This window comes from Eulemur rufifrons, chromosome 3 (assembly GCF_041146395.1).
Source record: "Eulemur rufifrons isolate Redbay chromosome 3, OSU_ERuf_1, whole genome shotgun sequence".
Classification (NCBI taxonomy): domain Eukaryota; kingdom Metazoa; phylum Chordata; class Mammalia; order Primates; family Lemuridae; genus Eulemur; species Eulemur rufifrons.
The window spans coordinates 15645575-15665189 of record NC_090985.1 but is presented as its reverse complement, the minus strand read 5'-3'; the positions used below and the strand labels follow the sequence as shown (position 1 = coordinate 15665189).

At 51.8% G+C, this 19615-nt stretch overlaps 1 protein-coding gene across 2 annotated transcripts in view; it reads left to right on the top strand.

Moving 5' to 3' along the window:
* The window catches only part of IGF1R (insulin like growth factor 1 receptor), a 282880-nt gene extending 268322 nt beyond the window's left edge, over positions 1-14558 (top strand). For both annotated transcript variants that reach the window (XM_069465775.1, XM_069465774.1), the window contains exons 19-21: positions 506-635; positions 6039-6173; positions 13926-14558. In XM_069465775.1, the coding sequence (XP_069321876.1) occupies positions 506-635; positions 6039-6173; positions 13926-14307 (647 nt within the window). In that variant the 3' untranslated portion in view covers positions 14308-14558. The remainder of the gene's footprint in view (positions 1-505; positions 636-6038; positions 6174-13925) is intronic.
* The last annotated feature ends 5057 nt before the right edge of the window (positions 14559-19615 follow it).

Sequence of the window (19615 nt, the reverse complement as noted above, 5' to 3'; positions counted from 1 at the left end):
AGGCATCTTACTATGTACTTTTGTGATTGTGAATTGTTACTCTGAATATTTTACCCCTTATTAAGCAGTGAAAGTATTTCGTTTCCTTTGTGGGTGGGGCAATGCTACTAAGTAAATAAGAGTCTATACTTTTTTATCAGTTTTTAAAACCACGTATAAGGGACCCTTGGTCTTACACAGTACTATATATTTTCTTGATAAATTATGGGACTTGATAATTTGTAAACTGCCTTTCATTTTAAATGCAATAAGGGAGTTAACTTCTTAAAGGATTCAGATTATGATTGTATTAAGAGAAGAGATTTTTTGGTATTTGCTCATCATGTGACTAATCACCCCTTACTGTTTCTGCCTTATAAAATTGCAAACCCTGATATTTGACCTCCTTAAAGCGGAGTGTGTTGGTGTCTCACCTTGAATGTGAAGGGGGTGTGGGGCCCTCTGCTGCGGCAGTGGCCGTGCCTGCTCCGGCAGCATAACTCTGTGCCTGCTCCCTGCCTTACAGATTTTGGTATGACTCGAGATATCTACGAGACAGACTATTACCGGAAAGGAGGGAAAGGCTTGCTGCCCGTGCGCTGGATGTCTCCCGAGTCCCTCAAGGATGGCGTCTTCACCACTCACTCGGACGTCTGGTATGAGAGCCTTTTACTGCTAAGCCAGCCGGAGCCCACCGGCCCAGCCCCCTCTGGCTTTACTTTTCTCCTGCTGTCTGTTCGATGGCACCCATTTCCAGCTTTAGCTCAGTGTTATGGGGGCCACACTCCTTCATCTTTGAGGTGTTCCTGTTGTCAGTGGCCTAGCTAAGGACAGAAGGGCATGTGTGGGACCAACATTTCTTTTAATCTTCAGTAGCTAATGGTTATGCTCCCAGGAGCTGGGACATGCCAGAAGCCGTCACTTCTCTCTGCTTCTCCCCTGCCTGCCTTCTTTCTCTTTTCTTCTTTCTCAAGAAATAGATACTCTGTGTGTGTCTGCCCTATCTAACTTAACCTTTAGATTGCAGACAATGCTTCATTTAGACCCAAAGCTTATGAGTCCTGATTGTGTTTTCCTGTTGGTCCCATCTGCTATCTGTCCTCTTTCATGGGCATCCTCATTGTTGGCCCAGGGATGGTTATGGGAAGCAAAATGTCTCCCTTTTAATAATAAAAGTGTCTTGCAGTGGAAGCTTGTCAGCTTAGGGGTGCAGAGTCCTCTCAGCATTGTTTATTGCAATTCCTGAGCAACATTGTGGAGAGGCGATCAGGTTCTGAAATACAACTGAGATTCTTGGCAGGCTAAGGCCCTGGCACGTCCACCTTCTAGAATGTCAACGAGTGTCTTGGCTTTCCTCTCGGGCGATCCCATTGCTTTTGCATTACAGAAATGTTGGTTGTTTACTCCGACTGTCGGGATGACCACATAGAGGAACTATTTCAATAGTGACTGACATCATTTTTTTTTTAAACCTCATAAACCTTTCACAGTTCAAGGGCCTTGGATCTTATTTTGAAGACAGGTGCAAATTGGAAATAGCATTTGAATATGACCCGGCAAAGCGGGATTGCTTCTTGAGCTCAAGTATGAGATTTGTTTTGCAATCAGCTTGTCCAAGATGGTTACCTCTTTACTATAAAATCAAAATGCTCTACATAATTTTTAGAGATTACGATGGCAGGGAGAGGGCAAGCCTGGGGACCTGCATGCATCTGTTTGGAGGCTTCGTGCCTCCAAAAGGTTTGAGTTCAGTTTATAGTATAATAAAATAGAAAACTAGAAGAGCCATGGGGAATGGAGGCAGGATAGGAATATAAAGCTAGGGTTGTTAATATCTCGCAGGCTAATTTTACCAAATTCTGGTTGCAGCTATTCTACAAGCAGCAACAAAGGGACATATATTGTGTTCAGTGCCAGTTTCTTCCCATTTGAGTACATAACTATTATGAACCAATAAGAAAAAAATACATAAACGAGAATAGGCATTTGGTATTCGTTCCATTAAATGTTCGGGCGTTGACGTTAGATATCTGATGGTAGGACAGGGGGGAGAAAGCCAGGATGCTGGAGTACATGGAAGGTTTTTCAGCTGCCCAGGCACTAAACTAAAGCTATCCCTCTCTCGAAAGAATGGAAATCATTTTGGATTGTATTCGACAGCATAAAACAATCATTCCTAAATAGTTAAAATCTAGAAAAAAAATACAAAGAATTTTGTCTGGCTTTATAGAAGAGACCCTAGAATCTTAGGACTGGAAAGTATCCCTGCGGCCAGGCCCGGCCCCGAATCCCATCATCCGTAGCATCTTTGACAGCTGGTGATTGAGCTTCTTGCTAAGACACTTCCAAGGACTGCGTGTTCACTTTTTCACAAAGACAGGCCAGCCTGATTCTTCAGGTGTCCTTGTTCTTAGCAAGTCTCTCTTGTGTTATGCTTAAGTTGGCCTCTCTGTGACACCCCTTCAGACCGTCTCTCTCTAGCACAATTGTGTGTCCTGCCCTGCTCTTGAAGAGACAGCCCTTGGTGTCCTCCAGGAAGTGTTTCTGTTCTGCAGTCAGAACGTCTCCAGGTTTCCCACTGTCTTCTGAGGCTTCATTCCAGGCCCTTGGGCACCGTGGCTGCTCTCCCTGCTGCTCCCTGGTAGCACCAAGTCCCCCTCAGGGGCCGACTTGAGTTAAAAGACATAGTGTGCCCTCCGGGCATGGAGGAAACCAGGCAAAGGTGGGAGCGGTGCCCCACGGCTTAAAGTCACGCTCCCTTCCTGAGCATCTGGGTGGCCCCACGGTCTTCATTCCTGGCCTTACTAAGATGCTTTCCAAATGGTCACAAATAGCCAAGGTTATTTGCATCTCTAGTGGCTAATGATCATCCGTGGGGAGTGTGGCTTTCTCTGTAGGTTTTAGTTTGCTGCCAAGTGGGATGTTGCTGCGATCCCCCCCGTGGTGTGCGATGTGTGGTTCTGAGCACCGACTCCAGCGGGGACTGGCACCAGGCTGAGACCCGCACCGACGGGTCTGTTCCTTGGGGAAGACAGCCTCAGCGCCCATAATTAGAAAAGACTTTAAGAAGCATTTATATAATGTTTAAAGATTAAGTCTGCACAAAATATGACTTGATTTTATATGAAGGGTTAACAGCCAGCACCACATAGTAAAACACCGGCTTTGAAAACCACAGGTGTTACCTCCAACTGGCTGTGTGGCCTTGGTCAGATCACGGTGCTTCTCTGGGCTGCTAGTTGCTCCATGTGCAAGGTGAGGACATCTGTCTCGGGATGTCTGTATTCCCTGCCACCTCTGTGGTACCTTGATAGATGTTTAAATGCCTCTAGTGACAACTGATGTCAGGTAGAGATGGCTCAGTCTCCATACCTTGAAGCAGAAAAACAGTGGGACTTAGTTGTCACTCTGAGCTGTGAAGGGTGGCCACAGACTCCAGCACTAGATGGCCCTCGATGACAGGGGATAGTGACATCAGGTGAGAGTTGCTCAGGGGAAAGCTTTTCCTGTTCAGTTCAACGAGTCTGTGGAGAGCTGGGTCTGTCACCTGCTGTGTCATTAATGTGTGTGGTCTAGAGGAGCTCGGCGTGTGGAAGATGCAGGGATGCAGGGACGATGAGCAACCCGTCCCTGTCCTGCAGGGATGAAGTCTTGTGTAGAAGAGGAAGTGCCTGACAGGTTGGGGTCACCGAAGCCTTCATGGAGGAGACGAAGTTGTGAGACACCCTAAGCACGGGTTGTCACCAGCGGAGCAATAGGAGGGGACTCCTGGCAGCGGGGATGCTGGGGGGGGAGGTGGTGGCAGGAAGTACCTGCTGCAGGTGGGGGACGAGGGCCTCGCTTGAGGGAGTTAGGCTGAAGAGGCTCAAGTGAGGCCTTGGGTACTATGTTAGGGATTTTGGACCAGTTCTCCAGGCTCTGCAATGACTGTTGAGGTTCCTGAACAGAAGGGTGACCTAGAGCTGTGTTTTAAGACGTTCATGTTCACTAGAGTGCAAGGCTGTGCTGAGCAATGTACTGGAGCCTTGAGGAGGGGTGCAGGCGGCTAGGGGAGGAGGACTGTCCACACTGAGGGGTGCTGGGGGCGAGAGGAGGGCCAGGCCTTTGGACAAATCTGAGCCTCAGGTGGCAAGTCACTGTGGGACTCCGAGGAGGCCGAGGTTAGAGGAGGAGGCCAGGAAGGCCGACTGCAGGGGGATGGCTCGGGTGGAATGAGCCATCAGCTGCGGGGAGGCCAGAAGGAGAACAGGGTGCGAGGCAGTCAGTGTTCCTTTGGGGACATGCTGAGTTTGTGGGTAGCCCAGTAACAGGGAGCTTGGAATGGAGCAGTCGGGGCTGCGGGGGTCAGGGTGGGAGCCATCGGTGAGGACTGGCTGCCTGGAAGCAGTGACGGGCCGGGGAAGCCGTGTGGGGCAAGAGGGAAAGCAGGCCTGGGAGGGAAGTGCGTCCTCAGGCCACGTCGCAGACCTACTGTCGGCGGAAACAGAAAGCGGGTCATCGCTCGTGCCGTGCCCGTCTCAGACGAGGCTGAGGCATGCTGCCAGTGTGACTGGGCAGGTTCTGGAAGGCAGAGCTTCCCCCACAGAAGCTGACGGAAAACCCCGCTTCCCTCGGCCGGCCCAGGCCTTTCAAAGCTGCCCTGTGGGTCTGTGCCTTTTCTGAGTCTCTTGTACAACATGAAGGCCACAGTATTTCCTGGTCACTTGCAGTTAAAAGGGACCTTGGGTTGGTCAGTCCCCTAATTACTAAGTTTCTGTCTAACATCTGCTTTTAGTGCCAGTTCCTACAAAAGCCTTTTGTTCGTAGAGAGTAGCCTAAGCAGCGGGCAAACGTTCTGACACAGAGTCAGAGCCCTCCGGGCTTGGGTGCGAGGCCAGGATCCCGAGAGCTCTCGGTAGGAGATACCCTGCCCCGGGAGTTGTGCTGCGGCGGGGCCAGTCAGAAGCCCCCGGGCCGCTGACGTGCAGCCTGCTGTATTGCACCGCAAGGGCACATAGGCTGGGGAGACGGTGAGTGATGGAAATTTGCCCAGAGAAGGCAGGTATATTTTGCAGATGCCAGCATTGACTTTTTAAACATTATCTATGTTTAAAATGTTTAAAATCTATGTTTATGTCTGAAATTTCTGTGTACGTATAGTATCTGTTTTAGTTTGTTTTTCAGTAGTTTGATCTTCTAAACTGACAGGCAAAACCTCATGTGTGGGAGAGTTGCCCCCACTCTGCCTGCAGAGTGTCTTCCAACCTCTGCTGGAGGACTCTGTTGTCCATGACACTCCCCACTGGCCAGAGCAGCCCACCCTGAGTCCCCCACCCATGAGACAGAGAGAGGCCTTCAGGTAGCGCAGCTCCTGAGCTCCATGGGGGCAGGGATTCTCTTGTCCCTTAGCCCGACTAGACCTCAAGATCCCCACAGAGCCTGTAGACATTACAGGCCCAAAGCCTTCATCCCAGATTAGCCAAATCAGAGCTTCTCTTGGGGGCCCGGCCTCAGTCTATTTTAGAAACTTCCCAAGAAATTCTCCTATGCCACTAGTGCATTGAGAACCACTTTGGTAGAGGTTTCCAGAACGCTGATCATAAGAATCACCTGAGGAACTTATTAGAAAAGCTCAATTGTCCCAGGCCTTGTGTGAGGTTACTAAACCAATGTCCAGGCTAGGGCTGGGGGTCTGCATTCTGTCATTCTTGGGCAGAAGCGAGTTGGGAGACACTGCCATGCCGGGCAAATGGCTGGGACTAGGTGCTGAACTGAGTGTGCTCTGCGTTCAAATCAGAGATCAGGGCTTCCTAACCACACGAGGGATGCTAAAAACTCCCCCGACGTGAGCTTCCTCAGCTCTGCCACCAGGGCTGAGGTTACAGGGAACATCAGGGGCAGCAGAGGAGGAAGGACGATGTCCCACACTTAGCCCAGGGCCTGGCCCGCCGTCTGCCAAGCACTGTCGTCATGGTGAGGACTGTTTTTCAGTACCAGGGCGTGAAGGAATGCCGGAAAAGAGGGTACAGTGTGGTCCAGCTGTCCCTTTCCAAGCTGCTCACGTTTCTTTTTTGCTGCAGGTCCTTTGGGGTGGTCCTCTGGGAGATCGCCACGCTGGCCGAGCAGCCCTACCAGGGCTTGTCCAACGAGCAAGTCCTTCGCTTCGTCATGGAGGGCGGCCTTCTGGACAAGCCGGACAACTGCCCCGACATGCTGTGCGTATTTCCTGGGCCCCCTCCGTGCTCTTCTGATGGCTTTTCACCAGTCACTGTTTTCCAGGGCCACGTGAGATGAGTAATCCTGGGGGCCGTTCTCTCTGGGCCTCGGGGGGTGGGGGAGCAGGAGTGGTTTACAAGAGAGCTCGTCCTCATGGAAGGCGCCGAGGTTGGCAGAACCTGTGCCTTCGTGCAGGTACCCCGGTTCCGCCCATGTTCCTTAATGCTTTAGTGGTGATTTGCAGTTCGCACTGTGGTTTCTCAGGCCAAATGTGTCTGGGAAATATTTGACTAAAGCAATCTTTACTCTATCCTCTCTATGTGAGAGGATGGCCTTTTAAAAAGAAAGGCAAGAAGACATTTTCTACTCTGAAGTGGAATTTGAGAGCCTCTCCCCAGCCTCTGGCCGGTCTGAGAGAACTGCCGTGAGTTGGTGTGTGCAGCGCTTCTTGGGCAGGGCTCTTGCACGCACCACACGGGGTGAACTTTCAGATAGTGCCACCACCCTGGGGTCCCCCCTTCCCGGCCCCAGGTTTCTTTTCTAAGTGTTTGCGAAAGTCATAAGCCATCTAAATAACAACATTGTAGTGACCAGGATGGACCTGGAGTGTGGCTGACCTGGCCTCTCCCTGCAGACGTCACCCTGGGCACACCAGCTTTGGGTGCTGGTGAACCTGTCTCCTTGCCCCTACTGAAAGAGCCCCTTGCGGCTTTTAGTTGCTGAGCTCTGCCAGAGTGAGAAGGTGTCTGTGATGCCTCCTGGGCCTCGCTGCTCAGTGTCCTTGGGGCAGCCCCCCTTTGGATGGAGGACCTGCTCTGCCGTCCACTGGCTGTGTTGCTTTGTATCTCAGTGGGGTCAGAGCTGCTGAAGTGGAGAGTCCTGGTGATCATGCCTAGAGCAAGTCTGAGGAGGGTGTGGAGGTGTTCTGGCCAGGTGTCGGGTGCATGACAGGCACAGGCTGGCAGCAGTGGATTTGTCTTTGATGTGCACATGAAGGCAGGGTCCAGGGATTCTTCTGGATCCTGACAGGTGAATGTGAAGGTAGCTTCCACTAGTGTTTCAGGACCAGGTCAGGAGACTTCTAGATATGCCTTTCAGGACAGGGTTGGTTTCATTTTGGGAAGGACCCTGAGAATTGTTGGGCTGTCATTATGTGAAAGACACCCAGCTCTTCCCACCTGCCGATCCACCCAGCCTCAAACAGACGTGGACTCGGGCTGGGCCCCATGGTGGCAGGATGATTTACAGCGGTGAGGCAGACGCATGTCTGGTGGACACCAGGAAAGTGGCTCCTAGTAGCCATGAGAGTTGTGTTCATTTGGTTTCTCACGGTGTCTGAGGGCCAGGAATCCAGACACAGGTGTACTGGCTCCTCTGCTCAGAGGCTGAAATCAAGGTGTCAGGGGCCTGCAGTCATCTGAGGTTCAGGGTCATCTTCAGCCTCCTTCAGGTTGTTGGCAGAATTTTGCATTTGCAGAACTGAGGCCCCCGTGCTCTTGGCACCTGTCAGCTGGGGACTGCTTTCTACTCCCAGAGACCAAGGCCACTCGAGGGGCTTGCCATGTGCCCGCCCTATCGGCCCTTTACCACAGAGCAGCCTGTTTCTTCAAGGCCAATAAGGGGATCTCTCTGATGCTTTTGCTGGTTTTCTACCTGATTAAGTTGGGGTCCCCTTGGGATAAGTAACTCAAAGTCAACTGATTAGAAGTGTAATTAAAGGAGCAAAATACTGTCTCTCGTTCACAAGTCCTACTCATAGTCATGTGAGGGGGTATTATGGGGCAGGAGTCTTGGAGGCCATCTTTCAATTCCAGTCTCAGAAACAGAGACCATGGTCCTTATCAACAAACCAAGGTTTGTTTTTCTGCTGTGCCGCCGGAGGATACATGGGGTGGGGAGGGCGCCATGCCGCACCCCTGAGCTTTAGGAGTGGATTAGCTGGGCAGACGCTCACTGCTGCTTCTGAACATTCGCTAGCTGAAGCATGACCTATCCCGTGGACACCTGGGTGGAATTAGGAAAGACGACTGCAAGAAGGATGCCAGGAATGCCACATCCTCGTGTCAGCTAGTGCACGTGGGGGTCCCATCGTCCCATCTGGGCAGGGCTGGAACTAGGAAGTCAGCCAGTGCCCTGGGCCCAGGTGCGGTCAGCAGGGCCAGCAGGGTAGGGCCACAGAGATGGGAAGCTCCTCTTCTCAAGGGGCAGTACATGGGGACACAGGGACACTGGGTTTCCTGGATGTCTCATCAAAGAGACTTCCCACCTCCTCTTCAGAACTCTACAACCCAAAGTTGGGGGACACTGGAAAGGCCCCTGGGTGCATTTTCTTGCCCAGCATAGACATTCTCCTTCTCCCCATCTGTTTTAGCTTTTTATTGCAGTATAATAAATCGCCCAAAACCTAACAGTTGAAAACAACCATGGGCGTTTATTAATGCACAGAGGTTCTGAAGGCAAGGCGTCCGGGAGCAGCCTAGCTGGCAGGCGCGGACTCGGGGCCCCTCAGGTTGCAGTCCAGCGGCCAGCTGGGGCCACAGTCATCTGAAGGCTTGCCCGGGCTGCCAGATCCGCGTCCACGGCAGGGGCTGCACTGTGGTGGCTGTACCCCACCTGAGGCCTCAGTCTCTACAAGCCCCCCCTCCCCCCTGCCCACTCGCACTGGTTGAGTATCCCCAGGACATGCAGCTAACTCGCTTCCCCTAGAGCCGGGCTTGGCAGACTTTCTCTAAAAGGCCAGCTAGTAAATATTTTTAGGGCATGGGCCCGTATGATCTTGATTGCAGCTACTCAACTCTGCTGTTGTGGTGCAAAAGCAGCCATAGGTATCACAGAAATGAGCATGGTTGTGTTCCAATGAAACTTTATTTTTGGATACTGAAATTTGAATTCCATATCATTTCCATGTTGTCACAAAATATTCTTATTTTGAATGTTTTTCAACCATTTACAAATCTGAAAGCCATTCTTAGCTCATAGGCCTTACAAAATCAGGCAGCAGGCCAGATTTGACCCAGAGTGCGCCAGCCCTGCCCCAGGGAAAACAATCCGGGCCCAGAGCAGAAGCCGCAGCACCCTCTCTGACCCAACCTCCAAAGTCACACTCCGAGGTTCCCACCATCTCCTCCAGGCTACATGATATGGGAGGGGTTTATGTGGGGGTGTGAGGACCCCTGGGTGTCTTGGAGCCTGGCTGCCCCCCCGGAGTCCCTCCCAGGTGACCAACTTGCCTGTTCTTTACTTTGAACAGTGTGGCTGCTGTATTGTTACCAGCCCATTATAAGAAAAATCTTCCTTTAGAGTCAAAATGGAATGGAATGTGAGGACCAGCGCCCACTGCATTTGCACAAAGGTGGAGGGTGCCAGAATAGAGGCCAGTGCTAGAATCATCGGTGCTTTAGCAAGCTGAGAAATAGCCATGAAAGCAAGTGTGGGTTTTGCTCCTGTGGGTGGGGGCTGGTCAGGAGAGGTGTTGCTTCTGTGCTTTCTCTTTGACTCAAATAAATATTTGTCTGTGAGAAACGTGGGACTCTTAACGTTGACCCACCTCCAGGTGACGGGAGTTTTAATATTAATTTAAGAGGTCTGGGAAGCTGCCTACCTGCCCTGGGAAAGGCAGTGCACTTCCTATTCCCAGCACAGAGTGACAAGGAAATTCACACAAAGAGTTACTCTTACACGTTGAATGTGTAACGCAGAAGGCGTTTCTGCTTTGCCATCCACAACCCCCTGGGCAAATTTTCCTCCCTTCTAAGAGAAGAACAAAATGAAAGGAGGCAAGTTGGTCTCATAGGGAGTGTCTGTGTTGTCCTTTTGAATCGACTGATGAGCTTATGTGAGGAGGAAGAGCTCTGGGAGAGGAGTTGTTTTGTGACAAGAAGTGAAAGAATGGATCTGTTTATCCCGGCGGAGCAGAGAGTCAGCTGAGCCCTGTGAGTGTCCTGGCACCTGCCTGCCGGCTCAGGCGGGCCAGCGCTGGAGCTGTGTGGTCTGAGGCCTGAACAGGCACCCTCAGGTGCAGTGGCTGCTGGTGGACTTCGCCTCAGCATCAGGAAGTAGCCAAAGCCACCCTCGGTGTGACAGAGTGAAGGACTCCACGGCCCAGGCCACAGGGTGTTAGGTCTCCGGGTCTCAACGCCATGACTCAGTTTAAATTAATTGAGCATGGATCACGAGATCAGATTTGGGTTGTGATTTCCTGCTGGGTCCATCTTTCAAATTCATGACAAAGCCCATCTTTAACCGACTTTTGTGCTCAGCTCTTGGTACTTAACGCCACCAATGCTGTTGGGCTGCTCAGGGGGGTGCCAGCTGCCCAGGTCACAAGGTTGAGACAGGTGTCGTCCAAGCTCTTGTGACTGTGGTGACCTGAAAGGCCCTGGCTCTAATGCTGTGGGGTCAGGACCAGGGCAAAGGTGTGAACTCGGCCATAAAAACTCAGGGAAGAAGCCATTTGTTATGCTGGTGACATTTCCACAACTCCACACGTCAAGACTGTTGCCAGGGAAGTCTTCAGTGTGCAGGATTCGGGAAGGAATTTGAACTTTTTAGCCCAGAGTCATCAACTCGTAGATGAATCGGAAACAAACTCAATAGAGTCGGATTGTTTTTGCAAGTTTCAAATGTGGTTTTTCCCTGGTGCTGGGAATCCCGGGCTGGTTTTGTGGGAATTGGGTGTTTGAATAGGATCCAAACAGGCAGGAATGGCCGCTCGCACCCTGTGAGCCCTGGGGTGAGCTTTGCCGCAGCACACAAGCCACACAAGCCGCGCCGTCCCGAGGCCGCTCCTGGCTGAGAAGTGGTTCCTAAGACAGCCCTGGCAGCGCAGGGCCGCTGGGAGGGAGACACACACAGCGTGCCCTGGAGTCCCGTCTCTCTGTTGTGACAGGTGACCCTGGGCTGGGCTGTGCTAACGCCCGACAGCATGTGGGGGTGCTCCGGTGCACCTGGGCTCGCGACATCCCACACTGATCAGCCTGCCCGGTTCGGTGTCGGGGCGAGGGTGGGGTGGCAATGCCAAGGCACCTCGGCGTGCGTACGCTCCCAGGGATGGGCATGCGCCCCCGAACGGGGAGAGCCTTCCGCGAAGGACCCGTGGTAAAAAATGTACTTTTTAAGAGAAGAGTTTTATCAGCTCATAAATCCTTCTAGAGTCTACTGGAGAGTTTTTGTGTGGAAATAGTGTAAACAAGGTCTCGAATCCCACAGAGCAAAAAAGACTTCCTTTTATGGGCAGCCCTGTGACTCTGGAATGGTTTACAAGAGGCATCACATGGCTTGTTTGTGCTGATGTCACCGCATCACTGCCCTGCCGGTGGCACCTCCTCAGCCCCCAGCCACAGGGCACAGAGCCAGACACATCTCATGTTCCTGGCCCCGGCTGCACGACTATTCAAGGGTCAGTCCATCAGCCAGAGAGGAAGTTGCAGCCCAGCCCCAGAGATGCATGTCATGTATTTATGGCCCACTTGAATTTTTGTTCCTGGTCCTTTTTCTTAGGAGTGATGGGGGTGTGGGAAGGCAGGCTTGTTGACCACCTGACCAGAGGGGGACACGACAGATTAGCTGCCAGTTCATCGTGCAAGTCAAACCCCTACGACATCTGTGACTGTCCGGCGGTCAGTGGGAAGAGGGAAGGTCTCCTGGTGGGATCGCGGTCACTCTTGTTTAGGTTAAGAGAAAACTCCTTTTCCCGAGGTGACCATCAGGGTGCAGCTGTGCCGTGTCACAGAGAACTCCATCAGCCCCACCCTCACTGGCTTATGACCTAGGACAAAGGATTTCATCTCCCGGTGCTTCAGTTTCCTTATCTGTAAAACGGGGATATATTATACAGATAGCACCTGCTTCACAGACTTGCGAGGATCAAAGTAGCTCCCACGCATACCACCCTCTCTGCCTGGCACCCCGCGTGCACCACTTGGAGCAGTAACTGGACGTTAACTGTCATTAGGGCCGTGGCCTCTGTGCAGGTGGTTTAGTTGAAAGGGAAAAAAAAAATCTAGTCAGCCATCGATTTCGTCCAGTTCTTTTTCCACCAGAGCAGAGGTCAGCAAACTTTCTGTAAAGGGCCGCGCAGTAAACATTTCAGGCTTGCAGGCCAACCAGTCTCTGTTCTAGCTACTTACTCAATTGGCCATTGCAGCTGGAAAGCAGCGCAGACAGTATGTAAACGAGGGGCCGTGGCTCTGTCTCCGTATAACTCAGCTTGCAAAAAACCAGCAGCAGGCTGGGTTTGGCCCTGCTGTAACGCACCGACCCCTCATCTAGAAACTCTGAATGCTGGGTGGGTCTCCGTCTCACCCAGGCCTACCTCCCTCTCAAGGTCACATACTCACCACCTCACCTGACCTACCTGATGTCCCCTAAGGAAGCTGCCAGGACAGCAGGGAGCCTTCCTCTCTGCCGGCCAGCTTCCCCGCACAACAGACTTCGGTTCCATCAGGAGATCTCCCCTGGCAATTTCCCTGGGGGGGCCACGCTTACACAGGTGGTCTGTTGGTCAAGTGATGGGCCTGAGAGAAGGCTGGATGCCATTTGGGGGTGCTTTGAGCTTCCTGGATATGGGGAGTTCCATTTGGCCACTTTTTTTGAGAAGCATCTCTTTAGCCAGAATTTTAAAACAACAGAGTAGAATTGTCTGGTGACAACAGAGGTAGAAAGGAAGGCACTTGGATTTCATGTTCCTGTGAGAGATGGCCACTGGCCTGTCCCTCCTCGGAAGCATGGCTGCCCTGCCCTGCCCTGCACTGCGGCTGTGGCCGGCCAGTGCCTTTCCCTTTGCTCCAAGGGTCTGTTTAGCTGGATCTCTGTGCTCCGGATGCTCGCCAAAGCCCAGGCCTTTTCTGGCCGCACCAGCAGCAGTGTTCCTCCTGCTCTCCTGAGGGGCTAGTCCACAGCCAGAGAAACTCCCTCTGGCCCAGGTGACTCTGAGGTGACTCACAGAAGTTTGCAGTCCAGGTGTCATCGTCGTGGCCCAGCTGGTGTGACTGGAGGCACAGCCCGGGCTTCACACTCTGCCCTCTGCCTGGCCCTTGCTTGTGGAGGGGATTCTTGCTCAATCTTCTCCCTCACTAGCTGGTTGGGATCTGGCCCCAGGTCCACACAGGGACTCTGGTTTGGTCCAGCATAGCCCGGATCATGGGCCTGGGCTCTGCCTTGGCAGGGCATCCTGCATGCAGGTGTGAGATCGGGACAGCAAACTTGGGATGCGTGCTCCCCTCTTCCAACCCTGGGCCTCGTACTGCCGCCTTCTTGGGCCCTCAGCCGGGGGTGCCCCTGCACTGCGAGGAAGCTTGGAAATAGCATAGGTGGGACTCGGCGATCGCTGTCAGGGAAGCTGTGCTCACTCGTCAGCCTTATTGGTGAGAAGCTGGAGGTTTCCTGCATTCTAATTCTGGAACTGATGTTTCATCAGTGGCTGCAAGAGATGCTTCAGATAGAAAGCTGGTTATTTTTACTTCCTAGCATTGTCACCATACATAATACCTGTTAGGACAGACCCTGTGTGAAGCTAGATTTGCCCTTCTCAGGAAACGAGCGTTTGGGTTTTATACCATGATGGGTCCTGGGTTTTGGGCTCAGTGAACGGAACAGTGGGAGAGGAGACGAGAGAAGCCAAAGGCCACTTGGGTTGCCCGGACAGCGAGGCAGGGACTTAGAGGGGCGGCAGGGCTCTCTCCCACGCCTGCAGGTGAGGGACCCACAGCGCCTTGCGGTCTGGGCCCACCTTCTGTCTGTCTGCACCGCAGGTTCGAGCTGATGCGCATGTGCTGGCAGTACAACCCCAAGATGAGGCCGTCCTTCCTGGAGATCATCCGCAGCGTCAAGGACGAGATGGAGCCCGGCTTTCAGGAGGTCTCCTTCTACTACAGCGAGGAGAACAAGCCGCCGGAGCCCGAGGAGCTGGACCTGGAGCCAGAGAACATGGAGAGTGTCCCCCTGGACCCCTCGGCCTCCTCGTCCTCCCTGCCACTGCCCGACAGACACTCAGGACACAAGGCCGAGAACGGCCCGGGCCCTGGAGTGCTGGTCCTGCGCGCCAGCTTCGATGAGAGACAGCCTTACGCACACATGAACGGGGGCCGCAAGAACGAGAGGGCGCTGCCGCTGCCCCAGTCCTCCACCTGCTGATGCCCGGATCCCGAGCCCCGCAAACAGTAATGCGTCGCACACCCGGCGGCGGGGAGGGGGGAGAGAGGAAGTTTAACAGTCTATTCGTGAGCCTCCTGTACCTCAGTGGATCTTCAGAACTGCCATTGCTGCCCACGGGAGACAGCTTCTCTGCAGTAAACACATTTGGGATGTTCCTTTTTTCAATATGCAAGCAGCTTTTTATTTCCCGACCCAAACCCTTAACTGACACGGGCCTTTAAGAACCTTAATGACAACACTTAATAGCAACAGAACACTTGAGAATCCAGTCTCCTAACTCTCTTCCTGTCCCTCCCCCTTCGCTCTCCCCTCTCTCTCTGTCTCTCTCTCTCTCACAGACACACACACACCCCCCTTTCTCTTTCTTTCTGCTTCATAATGGAAAAATATTTGCCGCCAGCCTGGCCGGGAAGCCCTTTTTATCAGATTGAGGAAATGGCTGTCCTTGTGGCCCCAAGTGACACCTGCACACACCTGCTTGACACCGTAGGTCTTTATAAAAACACATTGAGATGGAAATTTTTAACTGTATCTTTAACCTTTTTAGGGACATATGAAATTTAAAAAGGGCCATCATTCATCCAAGGTTGTTACCGTTTTAATGCTGCCAAATTTTGCCAAAATCCTGAACTTTCTCCCTCACGATCCCTGCACTGATTTTCTTATGTCCAGAGGCACGGGTGAGCGCGGTAGCTCGTCCCTCCGGGGGAGAGGCACGTGGGTGACGCACTCCATCCGACTGTCCCCTGATGTTCTCTTCAAGTCCACATTCACACAAGTCTCATTGCTTTCGACTAGGTAATGATTGTGGGGAACTGAACGCAATGGGACTGTCTCAGTGAAGATGGGGAGAAGCTGAACCCCGGCTTCCCTGCCCCTGCCCCAGCCCCAGCCCCCTGCCCGGCCCCCAAGACACAGAAGGGAAAGGGTTTCCAGGGACTCAGCCCAACCGTTATTGCAGGTTTGCAAGGAAAGAAATCCAAACACCACCACCACAGTGAGAAGAAAAGCAGTAAATGGATTCAAGCATTCTAAGCTTTGTTGACATTTCCTCTGTCCTAGGACTTCTTCATGGCTCTTACAGTTCTATGTTAGACCATGAAACATTTGCATACACATCGTCTTTAATGTCACTTTTATAACTTTTTTACGGTTCAGATATTCATCTATACGTCTGTACAGAAAAAAAAAAAAGCTGCTATTTTTTTTGTTCTTTATCTTTGTGGATTTAATCTATGAAAACCTTCAGGTCTACCCTCTTCCCTTCTGCTCACTCCAAGAAACTTCTTATGCTTCGTACTAGAGCGCGTGACTCTCTTCCTCTTTTCCCGGTCATTAATACTTCTGCGACATGATTTGCCATGAACTGTTTGATGCCTTTTTATAAATACATCCTCCCCTCCCGGCTCCCACCTGCCCCATCCGTTGTTTTCTAACCCGTAGGCTCTGTGGGCACGAGGCTGGTGAGGGAACAAGGCGGAAAGGAGTCTGGGGCCGCAGCCCCTCTCCTCGGCCCCCCTCGCGCGGCATTGGAGTCTGTTACAGTGCAAGACATGATGCAAACTCAGGTCAGAAAAAAAAAGGTTAAATATTTCGCACGTCCTCGTTCAGTGTTTATATTCACCATTGTTGAGAAGCCTCACCTTCTCTTTCCCTTGCCTTTGTTTTGGTTGTGACACATATATATCTATTTTTTTAATTCTTGGGTACAACAACAGTTTTAACTGCAGACACTAGGCATTTGGATGACTATTTTTTTTTAATGGATATTTAATCCTTCCATCCCACGAAAAACAGCTGCTGAATCCAAGGGTGCAGCAGAGTGGGCTCCAGCGGGCCCCGCCGCGGCCTTCTGCCGCCGCCCTCACCAGACCGACCTACCTGTCTGTGGAACCAGAACATCCCGAGGGACCCCTCCGCCCCGCGGGGAGTGGGGCCGGGCATCTGCGCTGGGCCGCGGCGGCATCCTCGGGGGGTGCACAGCCGGCACTAGGTCTGCTGGCCGGAGCACCAGGTTGGGCAGCGCAGATGCCGTGGTGGCCCAAGAGCCCCTTTGCCCCTCCCAGGGGACCAGAGCTCTGGCGCTGGCCCGCTCTCCCGCGGCCAGGAATCCAGGTCCTCGGGGCCCGGGAGTCTTGTCTTGTTTAGTTTTTAGCACTTCTCACCCGAGTGATGACAGCGCAAGAGTTGCTTCTGGGACGGAAATGCTTAAATTATGAGTAAGAACAAAGCTAAAATATGATGATTGCTAGTTGTGACTGGAGATTAAACACAAAAAAGAAAGTTTGTAGTGCTTTTTGCTTGTCAGCAGTTTCGGTCTCACTGCTTCCTCTGGCCTGTCCCATAGCGTTTTCCCTTTTGAAAAAAAAAAAAAAGAAAAAAGAAAAAAGTTAATTAAGAAGGTATTAAATGTAGGAGTTTTCTTTTAATTTATTTTGTGATACCAGTTTCAATCACTGTAGAGACGCCCCATTATGAATTTAAATACTGAGGAAAGGGTTTGTGTGCGTGTGCGTGTGTGTGAAGACAGGACAGTTTTTTGTTTTATGTTGTTTTTTTTTTTTTTTTCCCAAACATTTATCTACCTCACTCTTATTTTTTATATGTGTATATAGCAAAAAGAATACATCTCACATTTCTTAGCACCTGACAATAGGCCGTTGATACTGGTAACCTCATCCACGCCGCAGGCTACACACCCAGGTGACACAGGGAGAAGACAGGCTGCATTCCGGGGTCAAAGCAACACTAACTCCCCTCTCCACTTATTTCAGACAGCTCGCCCTTTTCTGAGATGTCTCCTTCCGTGTTGCTTTTGTCCTTTCTTTTTCCTAACTTGGTTTCCTTGGAGGTCGTGAGGGGTTAGGCTGAGAAGGGTGCTGGAGCTCGCTGAGCAGGACCCTTGGCTGCCCCTGGCTGGTTGTCTTTGGAACAGATTATTTTATGCAGATTGAATGACCAACAGATTTTGTCATTGAGAGAGCAGTGGTTCCCCAGGTTTTGAGGTTGAAAATGTGCCCGGGGCAGCAGTGGTCTCCCTGCAGGAATCCCGCGTGTAATTGGGTGGCGTCTGTGGTTTGCGTCCCTCGGCTGCTCCGCCTGCAGCCCTGGACGAGGCCTGCACCGAGTCTGGGACCTGCCGCTGCCACTGCTGCATCCGTTCCATTCAAAGGTGCAGCTGCTTCAGCAATTCAAGAGCTTGGCTCACCTGACCTCTGTGCCAGCTTGCAGAGGTTCCTGGCGCCACAGCCAAGCCCAGGTGGCGTGCACACAGAAGGAAAGTGCCCATCCCCTCCAGACTGCTCTCTCAACTTCGCCCTCCCCGCCCCCGGGGTGAACAGAGACCTACCAAACCTCCGGGCTGGACAGGCCAGTGGTCGGCACCGAGCCTCCCACCAGGGCTGTGCCTCCGTCCGTCCTGCTGCTCATAGGGGTGGACGGCACACTCCCCGCTTCCAGAAGCTGCTCTTACAGGCACTGGTGATTTTATCTGGAAACGCGGTGGGTGGTTTTCCCCAAGTGTGACTGGCTCCTTCCCAGTTCCAGGACTGAGTTAAGATCAGGAGCCTTTTCTCTCCTGCGAGAACACTACCCTTCTCTCCCGAGTCCCTGGGGATCCTAAGGTCTTTGACAAACATCGTTTGATCAGGGTTTTCTTCTTCCACACTGTAGGTGACCCCTTGGAATAGTGGCCTCTCCTCTCTTTTGCACATACCTACCGGTTTCCACAACTGGATTTCTACAGATCACTCAGCTGGTTATAAGGGTTTTGTTTAAACTGTCCAAGTCATTGGTGTCATTTTGTTTTTGTTTTATGTAGGTGGTTTTTCTTTAAGTAGAAAGAAAACACTAACAGTGTAGTGCCCATCATAACAGATGCTTCAGAAACACTTCAATAAAAGAGAACATTTTGCTTGTGTGATGGTGCAGTCATTTTAGTGGACCAACCCACCCACCTTGACTCTACCAAGGCATCATCTGTCCACAGTTCTAGCCTAATTTCATGCTGATTTCCCACCTCTTCTTGATTTTTCTCTTTTGTGTGTTCCAAATAATCTTACCAAGCTAAGTTGTGGCATTTTCCATGCAACTTCCTCCTGACAGCAGCTCACACTGCTTGAAGTAACATGAACCACTGAGGCACATCATGGAATTGATGTGAGCATTAAGACATTCTCCCACACAGCCCTTCCCCTGAGGCAGCAGGAGCTGGTATAGTCTGGAGACGATGTTGAACTTGAGCTGTGTGAGGCCTGGACCACCCCAGGTCTCCTTCATGGGATGTCATGACTTTGACACGCAGTGGGAATAAGATTCCTCCTTGGAAGCTAGAAGACCGTGTTCGCAGCCAACGCTGGCCTCTCCTGCCAGCCTGTTTCTCATGACCAGGAACAACATTTCCACGGTAGGAAAAGTGGCTCTGTGAAATAGAAGCATGTCACTGTGGAACTACCGAATGGCAGAATGCTCGGTGTGAAGGGGCGTGTTTTGTTTGGTTGGGATAACATGTGTGAGCCAAGCATGATGCCAGATTCCAGGCCAGTTTGTTCCACTGAAGCTTTTTCCTCAGCAGCCACCTCTGTCGGTGGGGGCTGTGTGCAGGCGGCTGCTGTGGCAAAGTGACACTGGGCTCAGATGGGTGAGAAGGTGAGGATGCTCATCCAAGGTCCTCAGCTGTCACTGTTGGGTCTTCCCAGGGTGCCCAGATGGTGTTGATGGCTACTCCCTTCCAAAACATGGGCACCCTCCGGTTGACAGTAACCCTCCATGGTATGACTTGGCCCATTCCAGCAGTCCCGGTAACGCACTGAAGGTTTGGGGTTTGTTCTTTGTTAATGTTACTTTATGTTGTCAGCTGTCTTTTCATTTCCTGGGCTAAGTGGTGTTGGGAGACGTGGACCAGATCCACTCCTTAAGAACCAGTGATGAAAGTCAAACTTTCTTTCTCCACTCTGAAGTAGTTGGTAGTACAAATGAGAACTTCAAGAGAGGATGTTATTTAGATTGAACCTCTGTTGCCAGAGATGCTGAAGATACAGACCTTGTACAGGCCAGAGGGCTGGATTTTTGGCCTCCAGCTTACATGCTGGTTGGTCATCTGGAGAAATGAGCACTCCTTGATGGTGGAATGACCAGGCGGTAGGAAAGCATTGTCACAGGGATCCCGACATGAAGAGGAGGATTGCGCGCAGGAGGGTGCAGGGCTTGGAAGAAGTGTGGGCAATGTTTTGAATTTGATGGTTTCTGAAGGTGTCAGACCACGTCAAGGCTCAACGGTCATCCATGG